General features: G+C 49.5%; 1 protein-coding gene across 4 annotated transcripts in view; it reads left to right on the top strand.

Annotated features, from left to right (window-relative positions):
* Tom1l2 (target of myb1 like 2 membrane trafficking protein) overlaps positions 1 to 27,647 on the top strand; it is a 122,127-nt gene extending 94,480 nt beyond the window's left edge. The window contains exons 8-16 of one of the 4 annotated variants that reach the window (XM_021178425.3): positions 5,429 to 5,562; positions 8,597 to 8,645; positions 9,104 to 9,227; positions 11,469 to 11,586; positions 12,404 to 12,479; positions 15,256 to 15,318; positions 21,414 to 21,473; positions 23,226 to 23,262; positions 24,130 to 27,647. In XM_021178425.3, the coding sequence (XP_021034084.1) occupies positions 5,429 to 5,562; positions 8,597 to 8,645; positions 9,104 to 9,227; positions 11,469 to 11,586; positions 12,404 to 12,479; positions 15,256 to 15,318; positions 21,414 to 21,473; positions 23,226 to 23,262; positions 24,130 to 24,278 (810 nt within the window). In that variant the 3' untranslated portion in view covers positions 24,279 to 27,647. Of the gene's footprint in view, positions 1 to 5,428; positions 5,563 to 8,596; positions 8,646 to 9,103; positions 9,228 to 11,468; positions 11,587 to 12,403; positions 12,480 to 12,937; positions 13,434 to 15,255; positions 15,319 to 21,413; positions 21,474 to 23,225; positions 23,263 to 24,129 lie in introns of those variants that run through there. The other 3 variants (XM_021178426.2, XM_029483880.2, XM_029483881.2) reach the window with 3 other exon arrangements.
* The last annotated feature ends 255 nt before the right edge of the window (positions 27,648 to 27,902 follow it).

Below are 27,902 nucleotides of genomic sequence, written 5' to 3' on the forward strand. Positions count from 1 at the left end.
TTTTAGATTGCTAATCTATCCTTTGTAATGATTTCATTTTACATATATGGGATTTCATCTCTTTTTTACCCTTTTTTGAGACCCTGGTTTAAAAGTTGAAGTCGGGAAATGTGCAGAGACCGTGAGTCAGAAGGCTGGAATGTGTGAGCCTGTCTCTGGGCAGCCCTGGAGGACTCTTCCACAGGGTGGCCTGTGAGACTCTGGAGAGAGGTTTCCCTTCCTGTAACCCTGGCAGGAGGAGTGGCGAGAGAGGCAGCAAGCGCAGTCAAAGCAGGTGCTTCTTGTGTTAGTGTCTGAGCGCACTTGTCTGGCCTTTCCTTCAGAAGGCCGCTAGCACTTTCCTAAGGGGCTTGAAAGTGATGGAAGTCTTCCTCCAAACTGAATTCTGTAGAGACTGTCAGTGAAGCAGGTCCTTAGATGTCACTGAGATGCCTCAGTGGAGCTCTGCAGAGGTCTGGGATCAGACCTCTGAGTATGGAGAATACCTCTAGCCATTCCTGCTTGCAGTGCTGCTGCTGCTGCTTAGTCCTCAGCATCCTTTCTGGGTGGGGCTCTGTGGTGGAGGCCATCACAGCCTTGCTCGCTTCCTTTGTAGGTGGGACCCTGATGCTTTAAGAGCTGCAGCCATGAGTTTTGGTTAGTTGCTTGGTTTTGATTTTGCCGAGAGAGAGCATTGCATTATGCTGTCTTGTATGGCCTCTCACTTGCAACCCACCTGCCTCAGCCTCCTGAGATCATAAGCATATACCACAATGCCTAACACTGCAGTGTCTAAGACACTCTGCAGTGTGCCGCATGACTCTGCTGTGAATCTAGGATCTGAATCTAACAGCTATTCTTTGGAGCGGAGCAAGCTAGTCGTTACTTGAAGGCTCTGCTCTAAGAGCTGTACTGACAGTGTGGGTCAGCAGATGCAGTCTAGGTCTGGAATGCTGTGTGAGCCCTTTGAAGGGAGGGTCTGCCAGGATCTCTAGAAAACATTCTGAGTGGGCAGGGAGGTGAATATGTGGGAGTTACATGGCAAAGCTGACACTGTAAAATATAAGTGGTTGTACTTTTGTTATATATAGCCACATACATTTGTATATATGTATTTTTAACATATATCTATTTTATTTTCGGTGTATGAGTGCTTTGTGTGTATTTATGTGCACCACATGAATAACTAAGGACCTTGAGAATTAAAGCTGGGCTCTACAAGAACAGCAAATGCTCTTGACTGCTGATTCACCGCTCCAGCACCTGCACGGTGTGTGTGTGTGTGTGTTTGTTTTGAGATAAGGTCTCTATATATCTCTAGCTGTCCTGGAACTTGCTATATAGAGTTTTCTGGCTGGCCTCAAACTCGGAGAGATCTGCCTGCCTCTCTCCCGAGTGCTGGAAAGGTATGTGCCATGCCTAGCACTTTGCTATATTTTTGAAAAATTTATATGATAACATACTGGGGTAGGGACACATCCTGGGGTCTGGAAGGATATGTTAGGAGTTTAATGAAAGGAAAGGACATTGTTGGCAGAGGGCCAGCCCCTCGCCATCCCTGAGCAGTGTGGTGGTTCGTGAGGCCGCCTCTCATCCATGTCTAAGACATGTTTGGAGATGCCCGGTGGGCTCTAGAAGGTGATGCCCACGGCTCCAGAGAGCCTTGGAACTGTTTACAGCAACCTGACATGTGCTCTCTGACTTGCAGGTCTTCCACCTTGCCATTGGCCTGCAGTTGGAATGAGAACTGACTGACTTTTTCCTTCTCTTTCTCCAACCAAGCCCCCAAGGATTGCTGCTTAGCCATAAGTATTAGGAAGGGTCCTGCTTTCCTGCCCTGGGCCTTGGTGGTGGACATTGCCTTTGTTGGAGAGCCTCTTCCAGGGATCATACATCCTTCTGCAAACCTAGGGTAGGAATTTTTGGAGAGCCAAGAGGAGGGGTCTGTTCTGTTCAGAGAAACAGGTCCAGACACTGGCATTCCTTGTGTGGTGCTCAAGAAACTGACAGTGCTGTTCTGGCAGGACAGACAGGATGACAGCCCTGCAAGGTGGTCAGATCAGGGTAGAAGGAGTCTCAAAGAATCTTTTGTTCAGGTAAATACCAGACTTTCAGCTACCTAAGTGCAGGTCTCCCCTGGCCTGTGTTTGAGTGCTTCCAGGGTGATCCATTTGGGCCAGACCTTGATACCTAGTAGACATTATGGAACTCTGAGGCTGAGCACTATGGGAAGAGAGAGCAGTCAGGCCTAGGACACACATGTCATAGCATTGAGAGCTGAAGCACTGAGTGGGTAGAGGGCCACCTGCCTTGTGTGGCATTCTCTAGGGAGCATTGGCAAGTGCCTGCTACATGTTGTCCTTGGTGGTGAGAAGATGGGAAGAGAGGTCTCCTAGCCAGGACAGTAGGATGATGAGACAAAAAGAGGCAAAGATTGCCTGTGCTTGCTGTGACTAGATCTTGTAGTCTATCAGACCTATCTGCCGACTGAGGCGGTGCTGAGGTGGAGCTATGAGAAGTTTGGCCAGCTTTAGTGTCTGTTCCCATATCTAACTGGATTGTTAGCTCCCCCCAGTGTCCAGGAACAGTATTTCACTTCTGCCTTGACCCTGATGGCCTACAGGAAGGCTGAGGGGCCAGCCTGACCAGCCTGCCATGTTTCCTCTGTAGTCTCCTTAGTTTGACATACAACAGGGCAGGTCCCTAGCGAGTGCTTAAGGTTCTCTGCAAACAAGAGCCTAGCTAGGACCTTGCTCTGGGGCAAGAGGGCTCCTATAAACCAGCGCATGAGGTACAGGGTCTGTCTTAAGGGGATGCTGCTCTGAAAAGTTGAGAGAGCTCCTGTGGTGGCTGAGGGTTGCAGGTGCAGCTTTGGCCAACAGAGAACTCTGTGAGAACTGTGGTACTTCTGAGATCCTAGCAACTTAACAGACGTGCCACTGTAAATTACATGACGCTGTCATAAGATCCAGTGCTGCCATTGCTGGCAATGCAAGCAAACTGCCCCATTCGTGGAGGGCCTTTTATTCTGAGCACCAGTCTGCGTTCTAAATGTAATACTTTCACTAGAGAGACTCTATTTCTAAGGAACTCATGCTATGCAAGTGCTTGCCCAAGTGTGTAAGAATTGGCATGAGTATGAGTTGCTACATTGTTTGGGTTGGCCAAAGAAAAAGATTACCACAAGCCACGTACCCATCAGTAGCAGGTAGCAAGCTCTGTACAGTGTGAGATGCATGTGAAGAAGTGAGGCAGGCTGTACAAAGTGGTAGGCAAAGGAGCCTAGGAGATTTTGTTGAAGAGAAGCAAGCACAGAATCATGCTTTTCTATCTTAAAAATAATTTGTACTGGGCCTCAGAGATAGCTCAGCAGTTAGGAGCACTGACTACACTTGCAGAGGACTCAGGTTTGATTGCCAGCACCCACATTGTGCAGTCCACAGCTGCCTGTGACTCCAGTTCCCAGGGACCTGACACAGTCTTCCAGCTTCCACCAGCACCTGCGTGCAGGTGGTGCACAGGCATACTCTCAGGCACACACACATAAAGAGAAAGCGTTTAAAAGGATTTGTAGTTAGCTGTTGAAGTCATCCAACACCTGTGCAGTGACTGTTCTGGAATTTTTGGTTTCTTTAAAAACACAGAGGTGATGGAGAGATGGCTCAGAGGTTAAGAGCACTGACTGCTCTTCCGAAGGCCCTGAGTTCAGTTCCCAGCAACCACATGGTGGCTCACAACCATCCGTGGTGAGATCTGACGCCCTCTTCTGGAATGTCTGAAGAAAGCAATAGTGTACTTACATATAATGAATAAATAAATCTTAAAAAAAAAAACACAGAAACATTATAAAAGAGTATTTTTGTTTTAATCCCAGGTGTGGGATATGAGGCTGCTCCACACTGACCACAGCAGCTGACTATGATTTGTCTTGTGCTCCAGCAGAGGCGTGGTTTTGACAGCTGCAGATGGTACTGTGACTGTGTGATGTTTGGAATTCTGGGAACTTTTCAGAGGCTCTATAAATGATTGGGCCCTGAGATGTTGGTTGGTTGTTGGTAGTCGTTCAGGGGGATTGGTTGCAGGTTTTTGGGGTTTTTTTTGTTTTGTTTTTTGGTGGGGTTTTTTGTTTGTTTTTTTTGAGACAGGGTTTCTCTGTGTAGCCCTGGCTGTCCTGGAACTCACTCTGTAGACCAGGCTGGCCTCGAACTCAGAAATTCGCCTGCTTCTGCCTCCCAAGTGCTGGGATTAAAGGCATGCACCACCACTGCCTGGCTGGTTGCAGTTTATTAGCAGTTTATTAATAGTTGTTCTCTAGAAAAAAAAAACAAGAAAGAAATTAGATTCAGGGATCTCTCCCCCACCCCCTGTCCCCACCGCTATCCTTCCTTCTTTCCTGTCTAGTGATAGGGGGTAAAACTGGTGGGATAAAGAAACCACAAAGTAGCCAAGACTGGCTACACAGGTGAGATGTCGGAACAGTGTGTGCTGCAACTGTTTTTGTTTTGTTTTGTTTTTTTGAGACAGGGTTTCTCTGTGTAGCCCTGGCTGTCCTGTAACTCACTCTATAGACCAGGCTGGCCTCGAACTCAGAAATCCACCTGCCTCTGCCTCCCAAGTGCTGGGATTAAAGGTGTGTGCCACCTGCCCAGCTGTGTGGTGCAACCTTAACACTAGAGAATGATGGTTTAACTTTGTAACTCAAATCAAACATAGGCGAAAGCTTAACTGACAAAGACAAAGCAAAATGGTTGTTATGATATTATTTCAGCCATCCAGATATGGTCCAGGTAGTGTCCTTCCTCATAAAACTGCACCAAAGCTTTTTTCTGTATATGATGGTTTAATTAATTGTTTTGTTTTTAGTGGAATTATAGGAATATATCTGCTTAAATAGCCTTACTAAATTGTATCTTTATAGGTATCCCATATGGATTTCCAAATTTATTTGCATTTAATATTCTTTTAAAAATGACTTGTACTAACATACTTGTGTCTACTCAGAGGTGTATGTGTATATGTGTGTGTGCGAGTGTGAGTGTGTATCTCTGTGTGTGTGTCTGAGTATCTGTGTGCATGTGTGTGTGTGCGTGCGTGTGTGTGTGTGTGTGTGTGTGTGTGTCTGGGTATCTGTGTGCATGCGTGCATGTGTGTGTGTGTGTATATGTGTGTGTGTATGTGTGTGTATGTGTGTGTGCGTAGTGTGTGTGTGTGTGTGTGTGTGTGTGTGCGCGCGCGCAGTTGCACATGCTAACAAGCCTACAGGAGTACTTGCTTCCTCTGAGGCAGGAGAGGAGGAGCTGTTAACGTCACATTCTGCACACGCCTGGTTTTATGAACAAGCTATACTCCTTCCGTGACTTTCAAGAAACAGTGCAAATCCTTTCAAAGGCGGTAGAATGTGAGAAAAGCATTCCCAGCAGGCTCTGCCAGAAGTGCATATGTTTCCTAGGAATTGAACAGGACCTGCCGAGCCATGCAGCACCGCATAGTGGAGCTCATCTCCCGAGTGTCCAATGAGGAGGTCACCGAGGAGCTGCTGCACGTCAACGATGACCTCAACAATGTCTTCCTCCGCTATGAGAGGTGGGGCAAAGTCCTCGGGGTCTTCTCCTTGGGAAGATGATTGGTGTATCAGAGGAAGTTCATTCATAAACAAAGCAGGGAGAGGAGACTGAGAGCCTGGGAGGTGTTAGAGGTGGGGAGTAGTCATCAGAGATGCTCATTTGCTCTTGGATGACAGAAAAAGTGCTTCTTGTTCTCCAGAGAACAGAAGAGCTGGCAGCTGACTGCAGCATCCACCTCTGCTCCTCCTGAGTCCCAGGGAGGGCTGAGACAGGGTTTGCACCTGCTCCTTTGATGATCCTTTGAATTTGAAAAGGACTGGGGGAGGGGAGCCTTTACTAAAGAACAGGATTTCCTCTATTTCCAGTCTTGAAAAAAGATCATTCCCTTTGTAAATGTCAGGACTTCTCAGGTATTGAGTGAAGTAGGCTGGATGTGAGCACTGCTTCTCTGGGGAAACACTTTTCTTCACTTCTTCCTGCAGCCAAACCACTTAAAGTGATAAACTTGAACCCTCTTTTTTCCTTCCCAAAGCCTCCCACAGGACAGAGTTGGTTTTGTTTTTTGTTTTTTGTTTTTGTTTTTGTTTTGTCTCTTCTGGACCTAGCTTTACGTGGGTAGTGTGGAGAACAGCTCCTATCTGTATCAATTTGGGCACTTCCCAATTGGCCCAGGGTTGTGGTTTGCTTTGACTCCATTAAAGGAGCCTGACAGCAGTGTGAGCCCCTTGGAGGCTGTGGCCACTCACTCTGTTGACTGGCAGGTTTCTTTATAAGTTTGTCAGAGGGCTGTGCTATGACATAAGTAAGAACACAACACAGGCACTGTTTGCTTTGGAGGCTCTCTAACCCAGTAGATCCATGTAACCCTTCACTGGAGATGTACAGCAGGAAATAATGTGTGATGTGTGACTGCTGCCCATAAGCCCATTGGGCTGCATTACAAAGACATCAGAAGCACCTCTGCAACACACACACACACACACACACACACAGAGCTCAGACTGGCCTTGAACTCTTGACCTTCCTGTTCCAGTCTCTCCCCAAATGCTCAGATTACAGTTACCCACCACCATGCCCATGTAGTCTTTCTAGTTCTCTTTTACTTTTTGTTTTGTTTTTGTTTTATTTATATTTTTTTCCCCCGATACCTCCTTTGACTCCTCCCAGTCCCCACCCCCTCTCCCTCAGATCCATTCCTTCCTCCTCTGTGTCCCTTCAGAAAAGAGCAGGTCTCCCAGGGATATCAACTGAGTTCAGCATATAAGGTGGGATAAGACTCGACACAAACCCTCATACCAAGGTGAGGAGGAGGAGAGGTGTCCCAAGAGCAGGCCAAAGAGTCAGAGACCCCCCCCACACACACACACTCCTACTGTTAGGAGTCCAGCTAAAACACCAAGTTAACACCATAACATACAGACAGAGGACCTAGCACAGACACATGCAGAGGACCTAGCACAGACACATGCAGAGGACCTAGCACAGATCCATGCAGAGGACCTAGCACAGGCCCATGCAGAGGGCCTAGCACAGGCCCATGCAGAGGGCCTAGCACAGACTCACATAGAGGACCTAGCACAGACCTATGCAGGCTCCATGACTGCCACTTCACTCTCTGTGACCTGTGAGTCCTGGCTAGTCTGTGGGACTTGTTCTGGTGTCCTTCACTCCTCTAGCTCCTGCAAATTTTGTGGGGGGTTTTGTTGATGTTGTTGTTGTGTTTGTTTGTTTGTTTGTTTGTTTTAAAAACAGGATCTCTCTATGTAGTCCTGGCTATCCTGGCACAATCTTTGTAGAACAGGTGGGCCTTGAACTGATAAAGATCTGCCTGTGCCTCCTAAGTGCTAGGATTAAAGGCATGTGTGTCACTATCCCTGACCTATAAAAACAAATAAATAAATAAACAAATAAATGAAGGCTGCATTCTCAGAGCTGCCATGGTTCACTTAGGTCTGCCCACCTTGAGTCAAGCCCGTCTTCTTTTCCGTTTTTTTTTTTTTTTTTTTTTCCTTTCAGATGCTGGCCAGAGCCTAAGCATGCTTTCTCTGGTACACTGGGGTTTTCCACTCTTACCTAAAGCGCCCCTCTTTGCCACACAACTCTTTGCTCTTTTGAGCCCCACCTGTGCATCTACAATAAACCCTCTAAAATTCAAACCAAACAAGCCCCACTGTGTACACCTAGTCGTACTGTTCCTTCTGGTCCTTTGTCCCAGATGCTGGCCACACCTACTGGGCCGGCAGCATAGAGAAGTGCCTCTCTGGTCTCTAGTTTCCCAGGCTGTGGCTGGAGTGAGCTGGTTGGCTTCTCCTTTGCCTATGCCATTTCGAGCTTTAAATATGATGCAGAACAGAGTCTGTTATCCTCTATGGACACTTCACAGCTTCTCCCAGGTGTAAGGATGACTTCTGGCGGAGGGGGCTGCTTGTCTTCAGTTGCTCTCAGCTAAGCTCCCTTTGTAGCCATCTGCTGCCTGGGTGTGAAGCAGAGTGTCCCTGGCAGGGCCCGCTTCATCTTGGCTTCCTGGCAGCACTTAGGTAGGTGGCACAAAACATCTTATGGTTTCTGGCAAGGCCTTTCTCCAGGTTCCCCCTTCTCTTCCTGAGGTTGGGCTGAGGGTATTTTTAGCCACAAGCTTATTACCCCCAAGCAGAGTTCTGTGGAGTAGAGGGAGCTCTGCACTTCCCTGCCAGGCTTCACAAATGACCATGTGGAGACCTGGTGACCCGGTCACACCTTCAGAGACTGGAGGAGCATTAGGGCCAGATGTGTGAGAAGATGACTAGGGAGGCTTCTGGTGGCCTCCTAGAACCAGCTAATAAATACCCTCTTCCTGATGCCAGCTCAGGGTGCTTATGGGAGACAGTGGAGCTAAACCTGTAAGACAGGAGCCCATGTCCAGGAAAGTATGACACATTGAACATGTGAGGTCCCCTCCACTAACAGTACTGGCCAGTCTCCCGCCTCTGCTGGGTCCCAGTGTTCTCAGGACTATGGGCCCAGCCCTTTGGGTCTCACTTACATCTTCCTATGTCTGCTCTCTTTCCCATTAGGTTCGAGAGGTACAGGTCCGGCCGATCCGTTCAGAATGCCAGCAATGGAGTAAGTGTTCTTGGAGCTCCCTTGTCTTCTGAAGCGGGCACTCACTCATACACATCCGAGCTTGTAGAGCTTGGCCTACTCAGGCCTCACTTCTAGCTTTCCAACTGGAACCAAATACAAATGCTTGGGTAAGCACAGAGCAAGCTCTGTTTGAAAAGAAGCTGGAGAGCTAGCAGGTATCCTGATGGGAAAGGCAGAAGTAAGACAGTCTCCGGTCATTAGTGAGGCAGCATTCTAGTGACTCAGTATACCTTCCGTGAGAAGGGAAAGGAGGAGGGCAGGGCACGAGGCTCACTGCTAACCTGAGTCCACAGTGAATCCTTAAGGTAGGTAAGGAGACCCATCCTCCATTGGTTGGACAGCTTTGATGCCCTTCCTCGTGAGTGCATGCAGATCTGTATGGGGTTGCTGGAGCATAGCCCCGGGGCTGACCTCATGTCAATCTCATGCCCTGACAGGTACTAAGCGAAGTTACTGAAGACAACTTAATAGACCTGGGCCCCGGCTCCCCCGCTGTGGTTAGCCCCATGGTGGGGAGCACAGCACCCCCATCTTCTCTCTCCTCCCAACTCGCAGGCTTGGGTAAGTGTCCTAACGTGGAGGGAAGGGCCTCCTTCCTCCCTCCCTCCCTCCCTGGATGTGTTTCTCTTTGTTGGAAGGTCAGAGAAGGCCTTTGCAGTGGTCCACATGAAGGTGTGTCTCTGAGTCCCAGCCAGTTGTACCACCTTCTTTTTATAACCTCCTTCCTGAAATCTGAAGTTTAAGCTTTTGTTGGAAAATAGCGGTGAGGACGTTCTGACGATGTAGAAGTTGTTTCCTTTTCAGAAGACGAGTAACCTGCCACGTTGTATCTGGAGTATTTATTCTTCGTGCCTGTAATGATTTGTTCGTCACCGTTAACCAGGTTAAAGGTGGCAAGTGTCTTATCTCACTGGCTGCTCAGAACATAGGTCTGAAGGGCAGCTACAGCCACATGGTCCCAGTTTCATTTCTGTAACTGTAATAATTACCCTGACAAAAAAGCAACATAGGAGACAGACGTGTATTTGGCTTACACTTCCGAGTTACAGTCCATTGTAGGAAGGTCAAGGCAGGAACTTGAAGCAGCTAGTCACATCCACAGCTAAGAGCAGAGAGAATACGTGCACTTATTTGTACTCAGCCCCCACCTCTACATTTTACAATCCAGAACCCAAACCCTGGGAATCTTGCTGTTCAAAATGGATGGGTCCCCCCACTTCTGTTAATGCAATCAAAACACCCCCCCCCCAATGTGCCCACAGTTCTAATCTGATTTAAAGAGTTCCTCATTGGGATTCTCTTCTCAGGGGAGTCTAGATTATATGAGGTTGACAATTAAAGCTAACTGTTATACATCAGTCCCTAAAAGATCAATCTGGAATGGATTGGCAATGTCTGCACAGGGCTAGGAGTCAGAAAGTGGTGGTGTGATCTGTTTGCCTACCTCAAGCGATAGCATCAATCTAAAGTGTTCTATTGTATGAGATTTAGGAGAACCGCCTCCCTTCCCACAGTGACAGCATGTGAATGACTCTATGGTTCATTTACACCAAGTTATAGAAAATTACATTCTAATATTGGTGAAGCTAACAGCCATGGCCTTCAAAATTCTCTCCTCTACTTTGATTTTATGTTTTCTTTTCCTAATAATTCTATAATTCATTTCACTTCAATTAAACTTTTATTCAGTGGCCTGTCAGATGTTACAATTTTGGTGTCTCAGTTTTCTCTGTCGCCATATATCTAAGGTAGAATAAAAATAAAGAATAAAAAGGACAGATGTCTGTCCTTTCAATCTATCTAGCTTATGACATATATTTATATGTGTTTCACGTGTATGTATGTATATGTAAATTTAAATTATAATGATTTATTTATTTAGTGTGTGTGTATGTATGAGAAAGATACTTTGTCTATATGCATATATGGAGATAAAAGGACAACTTGTGAGAATTGGGTCTTAGCTTCTACCATGTAGATTTTAAGGATTAAATACAGAACATCCACCTTGGTGGCAAGTCTCTTTATTTGCTGAGCCATCTCACTGGTCCTATATTGGCCTGGCTTTTTGAACAGCCTGCCTGGAACTCAATATATAGCCCAGGCTGGTCTTGAATTCACAGCAAACCTCCTGTCTCAGCCTCTCAAGTGCTGGGAGCTCCAGTGTAAGCCACCACGTTTAATACCCGGAATTCACAGTGTATCTGCCGATTTTCCATTTGACGCTTTACCTTATGCTCAGCTCTGATCTCTCTCTTTAGTCGTGCATCCCTCCCAAGGGCTCACACTTCCAATGCATGGCTCTGGCTCTGTGTACCTAGGGTGTAGCTCCCAGACCCTGAGACTCTGTGTCTGAGTGGGCGTGGTGGGGCGGGGCCTGAGGAAGCTGCTCCCCTGCTCATCCTCTCACCAGCAGCAGTCTCTTCTCTGTCCTGGACACCTCTCCCTCCTTGAGCAGTTTCAGATTCAGGGCAAAGCCTGTCTCCCACCTCACTTGCCCTGGTTCTTGTGTATGCTGTCCTGGGAGCTGAGGACACCTTCTCACACAGTGTCGTAACCCACTAGACTATTATCCTGACTTTTGGGGGCACTCCATCAAAAACTCGTATTTTGGGGCCAACAAGATGATGGCTCGGTGGATAAAGATACTTGGTATGCCAGTCTTAGGAGTAGCATGTCTACAGACACACAGACACTCAGAGACAGACAGCCAGGCAAGGATAATACAATAATAAAATAATTTTACCCGCTTTTTATACAACCTGCATTTGTTGTCTTCTGGTTCTTGTTTTGCTGTCACAGACTTGGGGACAGAGAGTGTCAGTGGCACCCTCAGTTCACTTCAGCAGTGCAAGCCACAAGATGGTTTTGACATGTTTGCCCAGACCAGAGGAAACTCCTTGGCTGAACAGCGAAAAACGTATGTGGGGCTCTTCCCAGTGGCTTTCTGCAGATATTAGTGGGTGAGGGGGTGTGGTCCCAGCATGGTCACATTAAAAGGAGAAGCAGCCCTTTCTTTACCAGATGTAAGACTGCTAGAGACATAAAAATATCACAGTGAGGACTTGTTAACTGCTAAAACTGAGTGAGTGCCAGCCTCATCTCCCCTTCTCCTCTGCTCCAGGGTTGTCTGTTCTGTTTGTCACAGGTTGTTTTGTCTTTTCTATAGCCCTCTTAGGGCTGAGGAGAAATCGTACTGACCTAATATGGCTGCCTCATTCAGCCCTTCCACCCAAAGCAGGCAACCAGACCTGCTCCCAGCATACAACCAATTGAAGGCAAAACAAAAATAGAAAACTTCAGGGCAGAGGCTTCTCCAAGCAGTTTGGACAAGGCAAGCCATACACAAAGGGGATACTGACTCCAGAGTGGACAGCCTCTGCACAGTGGGGGCTGATGCTTGTAACATAGTTACTTAGTCTTCTGAAGCTCCTCCCTTTGATGACTTCCACAATATTTTTGACATCTTTCTCTTGAGCTTTAGTATTGTTACTCAAGGCAGGGATGTTTGAAAAGCATAGTATCCCAGGTCTTAGAAGACCGACTCTAGGTGTGAGCTGGTGCCAAAACTTACCTCCACCCGGCATCTGCTGGGAGGCAGACAGCAGGAGTCCTTAGCCTTTGCTGCAGGCCAAGATCACACCTGACACATGCACCATGAGATAGGAAAAGATTACAGGTCACAGCACAGCTCTGCACCCACTGGGAGGGAACTAATTTGCACTGCTTTTCTTCAGGGTCACCTATGAGGATCCCCAGGCTGTTGGAGGACTCGCGTCTGCACTTGACAATCGGAAACAGAACTCAGAAGTGGTAGGTCTTCACACCTGTGTGCTGCCCACAGTCTTCTGGAGATGAGGAGATAAAGACAGGCAGTTTGGGAAAGTTGGCTGGATAGTTCAGCAGAAGATGACAGAGACAGCCTAGGGAAGGTCCCACAGAGCACCTCTGGATGGTGGGTAGTGCACAGATAAAATATTGATCCTCACAAGGACAGTAAGTGCTGATCTGAGCCATCTCACTCCTGGCCAATCAAAGTGGTACCGATTCCAGGGGAGGACAGTTGAGGGTCAGTACTTGTCTGTGAGGTGGCTTGGGTAGTGTCCTGTCACATGCTGGGCCTAGAAAGAGTCAAGCCAAGAGTCAGAAGGTTTTGAAATAAGGATGAAATTGCCCCAAACCACAGCCAGTTCCTGTGAGCAGTCAGATCCCAGGGGAGAAGAAGACCCTATGCACTTGATACACAGATATTCTCTTTTGAGTTTGCCCAGGAAATGTATGGGAATGCATGCCTATCAGCCTGGCAAGGAAGAAGACAGCTCCCAGGACCCCCTGGGCTGGAATGACAGGGGACTGTGCCCACCCATTCACTGGACAAGGAAGGGCCCTTTGCTTCCTGCAACCAGACCTTAGCCTCCTGCAGTCCCATGTAAAGGGACTGGTGGGGGACAGTACATTATCCCTGGCATAATGGAAAGGCTTGGTCTTGAGGGTGGGGACTCTGAGCTGGTGTATGTAACTCTGTAGTGGCTTCCAGGAGGTGCAGAAGAGCCCACCCACTGCCTTGCTCTCAGCATACCACCATTGCATAGCGGTGGCCAACTGTGACATTGACCATATTACACAGTAGTCTCCATTCTTTCTCCAATTACTTAGACTATCTCTGCCATTGAACACAGCAAGAGAATTAAAGAGCTAGGCCAGGGTCCTGCCAGTGTACTGCCTAGTGAAGATGAGGGTGACCCCCTCCTCTGGCTCACCTCAGTTTGGAGCAGCCTTGTTCTCCAGCAGGCTCTATGCTCTTCACCCCACCATGCCAGATGTGTCCTGCTCCGACCCTGGCCATTATCAGTGCCCAGGCCTGGGTCCAAGTCCAGGAGACGTGGTCTGTTTCTCACCCATCAGCCTTTGAATGCGTGGCTTGGCCTGGCTCCTTGTTTACAAAGGTCTTGCTGATTTCAGCAGATTTACCAATGATAGTAGGCAGACTGCTGTTCCTGTTGTTACTGGGGCAAGGACTGGCCTCAGCAATAAAGACTGGCAGCACATGGGATAGTCATGTGTGTATCTGTGTGTGAACACATCTGCATGCTACCCTGACCCTTCCTAGGCCATGCTGTCCTGGCATCGAGAACAAAGCAAAGTAGAGAATTTTGTGTAGCAGCACTGCTGCAAATAATACCCCCACCTCTAGCTATATCCTTTAAAGAAGCAGGAGAGGGCTGGCAAAATGACTCCGCAGGTAAAGGCACTTACTGCCAGCTTTATACTTGACTTACATCCTGAGAACCACAAGGTGGGAAGAGGCAGCTGACTCCTACAAGTTACCCTCTGACCTCTGCCTGCAGAGTGGCATGCATGCACAGACATGCATGTATGTGTGCACATACAAAATTAATAGCTTCTTTAAAAAAAAAAAATATATATATATATATATATATACTGTCGCTGTCTTCAGACACCCCAGAAGAGGATCTGTAATCAGATCCCATTACAGATGGTTATGAGCCATCATGTAGTTGCTGGGAATTGAACTCAGGACCTCTGGAAGAGCAGTCAGTGCTCTTAACCACTGAGCCATCTCTCCAGCCCATGAATAGTTTTTTGTTTTATTTTGCTTTTTAATGCAGGAGGTCTGTGGGTGTAGCTCACTTCTCTAGTGTGTACAGTGTTCTGGGATCAGCAGCACCTCCACAGATAAGCAAACACATAAACATAAGAAAGCAAGGAAGAGTATGCTGAATTCAGCGTTCAAGTCGAGAATTAAGGAAAAAATACGTGGGCAACTAGGATGGAGAAAAGAAAAAAAAAAAAAGCAGAGTGAATTAGAAAAGGCTAGTTCTCTGAAAGCTGACCCCTTCAGCCAGGCAACAACCATAATTCCAGAGGACTGAGACATGGGGATTGGGAACGCCAGGTCAGCCTAGGGAATGAAAGAAAAGAAAAGAAAAGAAAAGAAAAGAAAAGAAAAGAAAAGAAAAGAAAAGAAAAGAAAAGAAAAGAGGGCTGGTGAGATGGCTCAGTGGGTAAGAGCACCCGACTGCTCTTCCAAAGGTCCAGAGTTCAAATCCCAGCAACCACATGGTGGCTCACAACCATCCGCAACAAGATCTGACTCCCTCTTCTGGAGTGTCTGAAGACAGCTACAGTGTACTTACATATATATTAATAAAGAAATAAATCTTTAAAAAAAAAAGAAAAGAAAAGAAAAGAAAAAAAGGAAGGAAGGAAGGAAGAAAAGAAAAGAAAAGAAAAGAAAAGAAAAGAAAAGAAAAGAAAAGAAAAGAAAAGAAAAGAAAAGAATGAATCTGTCCACTCTGGTAGTCTGACCTCTCAGACTGTTTGGAAGCCTCCAGGTATTTGAGAACAGTCAGCATGAACATTTTGTTATCCAGCCTAGGGGTATGATGGTTGAATTTTCCTTCTCTTTTCCAGGCATGTAGGCAGGGTGTGTGCTAGGGCAGGGGTGGGAAGCATCAGATCACATTTCCTTGTGTGACAGATGATCAAATCTGAACAATGACTTTTCTCTTTTACAATATGTGGTATGACTTTTCTTTTTGGGACTTTTCTGTCCTTGGTCCAACAGAGAGGGAGAGGTGGGGACTCTGACCTGCAGCCCATAGACAGCTGGCTCATGACCCAAGGAATGGTGAGGAGCCAGAGCTGAGTGAGCTCGCTGCCTACCCCAGCCCCTCACCGTGCAACAGTCAGCACCTCCCTCTTGCCACCTGCCCAGTCCTTGTGACCAGACAGAACACAGAACACACACTTGTTCTGGGTACCAAATCTCCCTCTGTGTCTATGTAGAATCTCTATAAGGGCCCAGACTTCCAGCTCTGGAAACATCTTCCCTGGTATTTTGTTGAGCCTATGCCCCTGGGTCTTCATGGGCCTAGGATGTTTGCAGGTGTGAGGGGTCCTTTCCCTTCTCCAGCAGACTCTGGAGTTCTCGGCAGTATTCATTTTTCCAGGATGAGCACAAGGATGGCTTGTGTCCAATGGGAGGGGCCATTGTAAGCGGACTCCACATACGGCCAGTCAGAGAAGCTCCCTCTTGCCCTGTGCCTGGGAATGTGGCAAGCCTAGGCTTGGTGGGCTTCTATAGTATGATAGAGTCTCACACATGACCTGGAGATCTCTTGCAGAAATGTATAGATGATAGTAAGAGAGGAAAAAGAGGATAAATCTGGGAGAGCTTATATCACACGACAGTGCACTCTCATATAGAGCTTTTGTGACTGAGGCTTGGGAGGGTCGTTCCCACCTTATCCATTCAGATGGCCCTGAGCTGGGTCCCAGGCTGTGTGCTTCAGGCTGACCACGTCACCCCCAGGGACAAAAATGAAATTTCTAGGTACATGTGCAGGTGAGAGAGGATACAAAGAAATAGCATGTGGATCTCTGCCCTCCAGACATATGTGCTAAGTCAGATACAGAGCTAGGCCTTGGTGTCAGGCCAGGAGCGACCCGGGTGTGCTGCTGTCCATGTAGGATTTTTAAGTGACAGGCTGCTTGCAGCACAGGGGTCACCTGCTTAAGAAAGGAGTAGGCCCCAGGTGCAGACAGGGTCTGCAGGCTCCTTCAGTGGTGCCCCAGCTCTCCCGCTCCCACCGCAGTACACACCCACCCTGAGTATTCTTTCTAGCAGTCGTTTCTTCAACTGAAGGGGGCTACCCTGCAAGTGTGGGTTGCCTGGACCCTGGCCTTAGTGCAGGCTTCTTAAAACAGTATCTCCGTTGTCCAAATTGAGAAGATCTAGCTGTGTGCCCTTGTGCCTGTTAGCCCTGCAAAAAAGGATACTGCCCTGCAAACTACCTGATATGACCTGGGCAGCTGGTGATGGTGCCTGTCTTTGTCCACACAAGCCATCTCTACCCTTCCCTTCCTGTATAGAGCCCCAGTCTTCAACTTCCCAGAAACAAGCCCAACTAACAGCTAACTTAGTGTCTCACCGTCCTGCCCACAGTTTTGTCCCCTGTTAAAACAATGTGTGTTAACTGCTTTGCCTTATTTCCTGTAGTATAGAAATCCTACCTTTCCAAACCTCTCAAGTACAAATTCTTCATATGGAAACTGTGTACTGCTGAGTGACACCAGGAGCTTTAGAACACCCTCCCTTTGGGTTGGGGTAGAGAGTCACAAAGTTTCATGACTCCTCTAGAGATAGCTCCAAATATAAACTTCACCACCGAGCAGGTAGGCATCCTTTCATGCTTGGAGCTGGGAACAACTGTGGAAGAGTGCTGTCCTCTCCTGGAACTTCAGGAGTGAGGACAGCTTGTACAGTTAGGTCACTACACTAAGTGTAGTGCATTGGCAGGTGAAGGTAGGCAAGATCTGACTTGAGCCAGGATCAGTGGCCTTCCTTGTCCTCCCTTCCTGGCCTTTGGATCTTTTCTGCTACTTCTGGCTGGTGATCACTTGGGATCATCTCCTATTTCCAGGGTACAAGCAGGGAAATCCAGAGCACGAATGCTGGTATGGTAAAACACACCTCTGGTCTCAGCACTGGACAGACTGAGATGGGAAGCTCATGGTGTGAGCCAGCCTGGGCTACACAGAGACCAGTCTAAGTTGAATAATGGGACCTTGTCATATACACACTCATACAAATAGAAGTAACCATAACAACAACAGTAATAATGTCCAAGCAAGAACAGAAGTAGTAGACTATTCCCCCGACAGTCATTCATGGTCCTATGTTGCTCTCTAACCAAAGGGGCAGGGCAAGGAAGACCAAAAATAGTAGGTTCTAAAAAGCGGGGCTGGAGAGATGGCTCGACAATTAAAAGCACACACTGCTCCTGTATAGAACCCGAGGTCAGCTCCCAGCATCCACACTGGGCCACTCACAGTGGCTATGACACAGCTCCAGAGACTCTGATGCCCTCTTCTGGGTTCCACGAGCCCATGCACTTACATGAACATACCCCACACAGACACACATGCACACACAATTAAAAATAAAACCATTGATGAAAGCCTATTGCTGTGAGAGGCTAGCACTAGGGATCCCCTCTCTGTAACCTGGCAGACACCCAGACATAAAACCAAAGGAAAAACCAAAACTAAACAAACCCCAGAAAACCAAAACTGGTTGGATCCAGTGACAGCACCTCCCCTCCTCTGTTCCTAAGTTGGAGTGGCCCAGCCTGACGCTCCTAACTTCTGCCCAGCACCCAGAACCTAACTTGCCATCCTAGCATCAGCACTGTCAGAATCTCTTTGGACTCCATAAGATGGACTGGTTGTTGTTACCAGGGTGGCTGCCATGTTCACTTGGACCAGAATTTGACCTTGGTCTCTGTGGGAGGGTATTCTAGGCGAGTCCTTTCTCTTCACCTCCTCCTGTCAGTCTCTCTCATCTATCTTCAACCTCCTCTAACAGCCTGCAGCTTGGACCAGGCTCCAAGAAGATGCTAAAACCGTGGCATGTGAAAACCACAGCTTCCTAGGGGTTGAGCCCTTCATGTGAAGGATATGATGCTAAGGCACCCATGGGCCTGGTGACTTACTCAAAGCCACAGGGCAGAAGCACACCAAGACTTCTGCCATGTCCCCGTCCCTCTATCAGCCAGGGGTGGGGTGGAGTAGGGGGTGTTTCTCCCTTGTTCTGGGCCTCCACGGGCTGTGTTTTCCCGTGAGTATACATGTTGGGGGGTCTGGGTCTGGGTGTGCCTATGTGGGGAAAGGGATACTCCGCCTGCTTCCCAGAGCAGGTTCCTAGCTCTGCTCCTGTGTCCGCCCCTACCTTCTGTTAGCCTAGCTGATAAGCAACACCCACCTCCTCAGAATGTGCCCTGAGGCCCAAGAGACTCCGTTCCAGCGACCAGACTCCCTTGAGTTTCTACCTTAGAGCACAGAAGCTCTAACCTGGAAGATGGGGGATCCTGACTCAGGAGTGGAAGACTCAGAGAATCACATTGCAGTCACCCAGTTCCCAGATGAGGAAGTGGAGGCCAAGCCTTGGAGGGCCCAGGCCAGCTCCTCCACATCTACCCACACAGCTGAGGCTTCTGAAGCAGGAGAGGCTAGCTTTCCTATTGAAGAAATGGCTCAAAGAGCCACGCCTTGCCCCCAGCCGACAGCTGTGCACTGTGCCCAGGTGGAGTCCAGCTGTGGTGTCCCGGATGCTGCCTCTGCAGGGCTCCGGTCAGCTCTTTGCTGGCTTTTATGACGTGTACTAAATCCAGAGTTGCATGCATGGCATGCACAAGCCCTGCTTCTGAATTACTCCTCAGCCCTCTACTTTTTCTATTTCTTTTTTTGAGGCAGGGTCTCTATACATAGTGCTGGCTGTCCTGGAACTCACTATGTAGACCAGACTGGCTTTGAACTCACAGAGTTCTCTGCCTCCCAAGCTCTGGAATCAAAGGCCCAGCCTAGCCTCTCTACTTTGTTGTTGTTGTTGTTGTTTTTTAAAGAGTTATTTATTTATTTTATGTATATGCGTACAGTGTAGCTGTCGTCAGACACACCAGAAGAGGGCATCGAACCCCATTACAGATGGTTGTGAGCCACCATGTGGTTGCTGGGAATTGAACTCAGGACCTCTGGAAGAGCAGTCAGTGCTCTTAACCACTGAGCCATCTCTCCAGCCAGCCCTGCCTCTCTACTTTTTAACAATTAAAAAAAATTATAAGAAAAACCTGAGGCTTTAGGCCTGTGACCCTTGAGAACTAGCAACACAGTGAAAGTGTCCAGCCCTCCTGCCGGAGATCCTATGTTCTACCCAACACCAACCAAAGCTTGCAGATATGGCGTCTCAGTTTCTTCTAGGTGGACTGAGATGGATAAAGCAGAAAGGGCACACGTGCACTCCAGCAGCCGCCACAGCTGTCATTTCTTGTTGGAGAAATTGTTGACTCTCTAAGCTGCAGACCAGGCCTAGCACATGTCCTCTGCTAGTCAGACATTGTGGTTCAGAGATACCAAGATCATGAAAACAGCACATGTGTTTCAGGAGTGTGTCACGGTAGAAAGCCCCCCACCCCACCCACCCCTGCAGTCATGAGATGGCAGATTGCACCCACCGTGTCCTGATGTTCTCTGATGGGGAAGGCAGGCATCTGCCGTGGGCACTGCAGGCACAACTATTGAGCATCCGTGCTCTCACCCTGAGTAATCATCTGCTTTGTCACCAGGACTTGTGTCGTGGAGTGGGAGCTCCCCGCCATATCCAGTTCAACAGTTTGAAGTGTCTGGGGGTTAAAATGGCAGCACAGAGAAACACTGTCTAGTGATTAGTGGGCCGTTCTGAAAATGCTTGCCCATGGCAGGGTGAAGCTTGGGCACAGAGCACGTTCTCAGGGCTGGGGTTCACCAGCTTGCTGAGGGGGACGCTGCAAACCTCTGTTCAGCATGTGCAGGGACCACACCTTTTGGCCACAGATTTTAACCTGCAAAACAGGAGCTGGCAATATGAGTTCTTTGTTCTCTTCCTTTTCAGGTTAGAGTTTGGGATTATTTTTTTATTATTTAATTATGATTTAAGAATTACTTATACCGAGTCTTCTTATTGCCTATTTAAAGTTTATTTCTACCCTAGATTTTGACATTAGAATGTAGCCAACTATGGGCACAGCACCATCTTTTCTTCTTCTTCTTCTTCTTCTTCTTCTTCTTCTTCTTCTTCTTCTTCTTCTTCTTCTTCTTCTTCTTCTTCTTCGAGAAATACTGAACTACTAATAAGCAAGGTTCCCGGGTGAGGCACCTCTCAGTCCCAGGGTAGGAAAAGAGGCAGGTTGCCCCGACTAAAGGCCATCACCTCATTGTCTAGGCTGGGAGCCAACCTTTTCAGTGTGGCTCTAGAGGTCTAAAGGCCTTCGCTTCTTATCCTGTCATATCTGATAGCAACTTAAATGATTTCAGTTGCATCTTTTCCAGAATCTCTGCTCCAGGGCCCTGGACTCAGGCCAAAGCATGACACCTCCCATACCCAGGTTGGAGGGAAATCTTGCTGCCCCTAGGTATTCTGCTCACAGCTCACAGTGGACTACTTGCATCAGCCCCTGAAGCTTAGACAGGAGAAAAGGTAGACAAAAGGAAGCTGAGGCGTTTGAGGCTACTGAGTGGTGTTTTTTTTCCTCACAAGAGAGAAAGAAGACTAAAGCGCTCCGTCCTTTCTTGTCATCAAAGCCCTCATTTTAGCAGCCTTCCCCACAGAGGCAGAGTGAGCCCGCTTTATGGAAGCAGGGCACTCCCAGACCAAGCACATGCCTGCTGGCTCCTTCTCCCACTCACAGAGCCACCTCCTGGAGCAGACAGGGCCCCAGGGCTGAACTGAGAACCCGCACCCTGCCTGGGCAGGTGCTACCCTGGTTCCCCTCTGTTCCCTTCGGTCCTGAAAGCCCCTTGTCCTGGGGTGGTCTGTGCTGAGGGCAGCTGATTCTCCTGTCATGGCTGCTACATGACTAGTCCTTTCTAAGATTAGAAAGTGTTGGCAGCTCTGGCCTGAAAAGGCAAACACGCCTAGGCAAAAAGTTATCCATATCAAGAACACGTACTTTCCCGCCACCAGCCCCTGCTTATAATTTACCACCTCATTGCTCTCCTCGCCTGCCATTTCACATGTAGCTGCCTGTGCTGCCTGTGCGTGCTGTGTAGTTGTTTTGCTCTGTGTACATTTTGGTTTTGTTTTGGGGGTTACTTTTGACGATTTACTTTGTTCTGGTGTTCTGTCTTCTTTTGCCTGGCTGTGTGGGGGCTGCCTGACCCCGCTGCTTGCCGCCTCTGCCTTCATAGATTCCCGTTGCGCAGCCCTCTGTCATGGACGACATTGAGGTGTGGCTCAGGACAGACCTGGTGAGACTTGACTTTTACATTTGGTGTGTGGGTTGTGGCAAGGCAGGTGTTCTTCTGAGGACAGGCCTTGGGGCTTGTAGCAGGGGCTCCACCTCCACAGTGGTGGGTTGGAGGAGGGAGGCGAGGGGAGCTCGCTCACAAAGCTCACCTTCCTTTCCAACACATGGATCTGCTGGTGCCAGCTCGGGGCACAGCCTCTCAGCCACACAGCTCCATACAGTGTGGGCAGGCCCTGTCTCACACTCGTGGACACTGGAACGCCCGCTCTAACCGCTTGTAACACACACTGAGTCCTCTCCAGCTTCCCTTAAGTGGCAGAGGTGTGTGTTTGAGTGGGTCTTCTGCTTGGCGGTTTTTGTTTCACGTTGCTTTTTGTTTTGAAGGAGGAGGGTATTTTTGTGTTTTGGTTTTTGTTTCCTTTCTTTTCCCCCAAGTTGGGTATTGAAGTTGTGGTGCTGTGCATGCGAGCTGGGTGGGGGTGGGGGTGCTGCATTCCAGCTCCCATTTCATTTTTCTTTCTCTCCCCTCCCCCACAGAAGTGAGTTAGGTGCTTGGTTTTAAGTTCACTACCACGCCCATTCCCATCTTCTCATTTTTGTTTATGAGCTCTGCCCCAAATGAATGTCTCTCCATCTTCTGGGATGGAGAGAAGATGAAGTATCTGAAGATGGCCTCAAGTCAGTTCCCTGCTCCTTACAGAGCAGTGCACTCACAGCAGCTGGGGTGTAGGGGATTCAGTGGTGGCTCCAGGCTTCCTCCCACACACCGAGGGCAGCATGCTGTAGTCAGGAGCGAACACTGCCTCTTCCCCAGGGGGCAGCCATCTGGGGGTCAGGGAAGGCTGAAAGGTCCTGTGAAGTCCAGGAGTGCCCTGAAAGAATTATGTCCCTCACCGAGGCAGAAACGAAAAGTCTCAGGGCCCGTCCCAGACTAGACATAGTGTCACACACCTATAAGTCCAACATTTGGGAAATGGAGGCAGGAGGATTAGAACTATAAGGCCAACTTTCGTTACTCGATGAGTTCAAGGCCAACCTGGGCGTCATGAGACCCTAAAGAAACAAGATTCAGAAAGGATTTGTTAGCAAGGCTCCCAGCAAGGCAGTGATATATCAGGAGAAGCCCAGGTAGCTCCGTCCTGCTGCTGGGGCCTGCCTGTGTATAAGCTCTTCTCCGTCCAAGTGTGTAAACCCACTTAAATATGCAGAGGTGCACAGCCTCCATGGCCTCCTTAGGCAGCAAGAGCAGGAGCTTGGGAAGGCTGGCCCTGCTCCTTGGAGGCCAAGGGCTTGTGTCTAGGTGGCAGCTTCTCGGCTTTCACTGCAGGAGTCAGGCATAGACCATGCAGGCCCCAAGCTGCTTCTGGCTATTAGTGTGGATGGCATCTTTCCAGAATCCCTGTGCTGGCTGCACTGATGTGCCTCAGCCTCATGGTAACCTGGCATCTCTCCTCAGAACCTGGGTGGGGTTCACCCCTCTGGCCAGGTAGGGACCAACCTGCACAAATTTTGGATTTTTCTTTCTTGTCCTTTTAGGAGATCAAAACCTAGAATCTTTTATGTTGTTTTGGTTTTTAAAAAAAAACAAAACTTTTTTTTTTCTCCAAGATTACTCTCTACCTTTCTAGTAGGAAGAAGAGAAATCTGGAGGCAGGAAAAGTAGCAGCTCACTTGGGTAGCCATGGGTGGGCAGAGGTGGTAGGGTGGGCAGGGCAGGGATGAGCCCTAATGCCATTCTCTGCTCCATCCACAGAAGGGTGACGACCTAGAAGAGGGTGTCACAAGTGAAGGTAGGCCTGACCGTCCTCTTGCTCTCCTGTTCCCGACTCTCAGGACTGCACAGGGGCTGGCCCCATACCCTGAACGGGCTAGAGCCATGTGACGCTGGGCCTGAGCCCTAGCCTTCCTGGGGACTAAATTGCCCTGAGGCACAGAGTGCAGGGCCTCTTGGGCATCTGGGCCTCAGTTGATAGTTAGGCGGGAACATCCCTAGTTCTCCACAGAGGCTCCTGCCCTCTTCCTGTCTGGCCTCGCCCCCTTTCCACCTTGCCTTCTATACCGTTTCCCATGCTTCTCCTCCCCTGGATTCTTCCAAATCCTGTGGCAAAGACCAGTCTAAGGACCTGCCAGCCTTGCTCCAGCCTCTTCCTCCCTTGGGTCAGTGAGGGTGGGCCTGTGGTGTCTAAGCAGGTGCTGCCCCATTTTCACAGCCCCACCCCGCTGGTCTGGGAGATAGAGCCCTGGGTTCCTGAAGGGGCAGGTACTCTGCATACACTGTTTTCTAGAGCCTTGCTATGAAGGGACCAAGGGCTACTAGACCCTTTTCTCATCACTGGGAGCCTCCAGAAATATATAGGGTCCTCCCCTCACTTCCCCTAATCCAGCTTCCCCCAGTTCTATGTGCAGAGTCAGGAATAGGTGACTTCCCATAGGCCAGTCCCCAGACTGGGAGAGCCCAGAATACTGTAGGATCTAGCATAGGATCTAGCTGGTTGCTCTCTACTAGCGTCCCTCTCATCCCCACTCCTGTACACATGTACCTCCTGCCAGAGGGCAGCCAGACCAGTGTTGTACTCGCTGGAGCTGGAGACCAGGGTGTGGGGCTTCAGCTAAGCGACCCCCAGCAAGCCTGGCCCTCAATTTGGTTTGTATTGCAGAGTTCGATAAGTTCCTGGAAGAAAGAGCCAAAGCTGCAGAAACAGTTCCAGACCTGCCCTCACCCCCGACAGAGGCCCCTGCACCAGCCTCAAACACTTCAACCCGGAAGAAGCCAGAGCGCTCCGAGGATGCGCTCTTTGCTCTGTGAGCGGTCCTGAGGTTTGCCTCACGGTGGCAGGTCACTACTGACTCTCCCAGTGGACACTGGGCACTGGCCACTCCCCCAGCCTGCATACCTGTATCTCCATGGAAACGCCACTGTGTTTGCGCCCAGGCCACCCTGGTCAGGACCGGCTTTGCCAACTTCTCTCTGTGTGGCTGGCGACAGCAGCACTGACCAGAGGTTCCGCCCTCCCTCTCCCCAAGGGCTCTCATGGCCTTCAGTCTTCCCAGGAAGAGCCAGTGGCCAGCGCCAGGCAGGGAAGTCCCTTGACACTTTGTGGACAGCACTCCTGAACTGACCCTCTCATCTCCCCTCCTTGCTTCTGCCTAGCTCCATGGCTTCCTTCAGGCAGACACTGCTCCACTGGACCCTTCTTCCATCAAGGACTCTGGGAAAGCAGGGCTTGAGTGTTTGTCACTGCAGGCTTGGGTTCCCTCCTTAGACTGTGTGGTACCTGTGGCACCGAGTGTCTGTACTTGAGTGGGCTCTGTGGGTTACTACCTTGAAGGTCCCTCACATCCATTTCCCCATCAGTCAGCTGCCAGGCCTGGGACCAAGATAGGGACCTGTGGCTCTTGGTGTGACAGCAGCTATGAGGCCAGCATGTGCCCCTGCAGATGGTAGACAGCCTACCCCAGGCAGGGCATGCACACTCACATTTATCCCTGGCCCTGGTGTCCACAGAGGGTTATGTGGCATTAATGCATCCATGACTAGACCTCACCTTCAACAGTCCCCACAGCTATCTGCAGCTGTGTGCTGTCCCTGGAGGTCCCGAGGACCTGGAGCCGCACTCCACTCCTCTCCTCTCCCTGACACGGCCTCAGCCTTCATGGCTGTCCCCAGCTCACATATCCCCCAGCCAACAGTTTCATCCTGAAGCTTGCTAACAGCTTCGGTCTGAGCAAAGGAGAGCTGGGGATGCCTGCTCCCGTCCTGTTTCTTTGCTGGTTTGTTTCCTGGCTCTGAGCAAATGACTCAGTGCTACTTTAATCTTAGTCCAGCTGCTGTTGCCTAGAAAAAGGAAACTGCTGCTGCAGCTATGTTACTACAAACTGTGCAGGTCACCACACATTCCTCACCCATGTGTGGCCAGCCTTTCCCACTGTTAGAAGGACTCAGCACTATCCCTGTTGCCATTTGAGCTCCCACCCCAGTAGGGAGAGGGGAATGGGCTGCACTTGCAGTCAGATCAATGTGCGGGTTCTATGCAGCTCGGAGGATGAAAACAGAAATGGCCTTCCCCAGGCCCAACCCAGCACCTCTCCTTCAGCAATCTCCGGAAGGTCTGGCAAGGCCTCATCTGGCTGGACCTGTGGAGGATGTCATTCTGGCTCGTGAAAGGCACTCAGGAAGCTCAACTGACCTGCTAAGTGCCCAGTCCTCCCTGACCCCTGTCTCACCTCCACCCTCTAGTTAGGACCCTTGGCCAACTAGAGCTTCTCTCTCAGTGTTTCTCAATAGCAGAGCCCTCAAAGGCTAGACTGACTGCTAAGGCCTCTGAAGGCTTGTCACAGCAGAGGAGGCTGGGGGCCCAGTACACCTGGAAGCCTGGCCTTTGGCACAGTTCTAGAAGGGTTGTCTGTGAGGGTCAGCTGCACACAGCCTACAAGAGTTAGACGTGTGGACAGTAGCAATCAAACCAGCGTCTCTCTCTGAATTAGGAGACTGCCCCCTATTTATGGATGATACAGAAAGGAAGGTAGGCTTCCATCAGGGAGAGAGACTGTGTGGGCCCACCTTGGGGACGGGGGGTCTCCAACAAGGCTGTTTCTAGTACTAGTGTCCAGAGCTGTCCCCTAACCTCCTGACTGTAGCTGCTGGGTCTAGCTGAAGCCGGGCTGCTGTGGGGACAGCAGGTACTCGAGGACTCCCACCAGGCATCAAGAGACTACCTTTCTGGCTGGGACCAGCCCAGCTGGTGGTTTGGTTTGTGTTCTACACGTCATGTCTGGAAGTGGTCTGCCTTATCTGTGGGCTGAAGTGACATGTGCCTGAGGCCTTTACCAGAAGCAAGATTGGGCTTCGGGACCTGAAGGACCTGAAGGGGGTTCAACTCTTGTGAACTGTCCTGTCCTGAGGACTCTTTCCTACCTGTTCCCCACCATCTGTGGGCAAAGTCCTTAGAAGCTGGGCCCTCTCAAGCCAGCAGCCTCTACAAGTGTTAGAAATCACAGATAGAGTGTGTACTTAATTACACTAAATTATTGCCGGGACTCCTCATAAGCACTAATTACACCTGATTATAGGTTAAAATATTTATTTTGTCAAAATATTTTCTTGAGGATGTATTTAACCTTTTCTTGTTCATTGTGTGCTGAAGTGTGAAGACTGCTTCTTCCTACCTTTTTGGCCATCAGGCAGCAGTAAAAGAAAGTCACCAGGTGCCCTAGAGTGACCTCTACCCAGGTACCAAGAAGGCAGGCTGGGGTTGGGTGGAGAGTTTCCAACTCGTTTATCTGTCCATGGGACATGGGGGGGGGGGGCTAAAAGGGCTTCTTAGTAGCTGTGGCCAGGACGAGCTCCCACTTACTCTGTTAGCCCCTCAGTGTGAGTGACTGTGACCTGGCTCATTATCCTTCCTCCCCACCTGGCCCATGCTGTCTGCCACAGCACTGCTTAGCCAAGAAAGAGGTGGCAGGTCCTACTGGCCCAGGGGCAGTGAGCTCCTTTGTCCCACCACAAAGCTTCCCTGCCTACCATCCTCTGTCTGATGGTTTCTCAGATGGCTCGGGACAGGCCATGGGCACTCTTGGGGCCAGGTCATCCCTAGGTGGCTGGCAGGGCAGAGTGAGGGTCTTTGTCCCTGCCTGGCTAGTCTGCAGCCTCCCTGGGGTCTGCTGTTGGGATGCCTAGGGTCTTCCTGTGGGCTCAGCCACACAGGAGGCCAGTAGGGGAACGTGTCTCCACTTGGAGATCCTCCCTTTGTGGCCCTCTGGAACCTACTTAGCCCAGTGCCCATCCCCAGCCCTTACTGTTCATGGGGCCTAAGCTAGGCTTCCCCTGGCTCCCAAGAACAACTGTGGACCCCACGTCCTTACTGCTCCTGCCACACTCACACCCTAGGCTCTCTGGGAGAGCCGGGGTAGAATTTCTTCCCAAGGTTTGCACTTCCTTTGTGAGGATCTGAGGATCTTTGGAGCTGCTGAAAAGATGGTATTGAGTTTGTTATCCTGTTGTCTCACGAGTCGGGTTCTTGTCCCTGTCTTATGTTTCTGTGGGTAGAGCTGGTTCTGGAGGGTGACTCAGAGTGACAGCTAGTGTGTTCCCCCACCCCACTGGCTCTGCTTCCAAATACTGTCTCAATTTGTGTTCTTGCATGTGAAGTACTCCACAATAAATAGTTGAACCAGCCCTTCCTGTGTGATGTCTGATTGGCCTGACCAACCAAAGGGCCTGGAAGTTAGCCCACACGACACCTTAAAAAAATATTCTATTTTTTTGAATTATGCGTTTATGTGCGTTGTCTGAGTGTGGATATGTGCACTTCCTAGTTCAAGTGCCCACAGAGGCTAAGAGAAGGCGCTGGACTCCTGGAGCTAAAGTTGGAAGGTGGTTGTAAGCCTCTGTGTGGGCCCTGAGGACCTAACTACAGCTCTCTGCAAAAAC

This window comes from Mus caroli, unplaced genomic scaffold (assembly GCF_978045245.1).
Source record: "Mus caroli unplaced genomic scaffold, Mus_caroli_1 scaffold_13, whole genome shotgun sequence".
Lineage (NCBI taxonomy): Eukaryota > Metazoa > Chordata > Mammalia > Rodentia > Muridae > Mus > Mus caroli.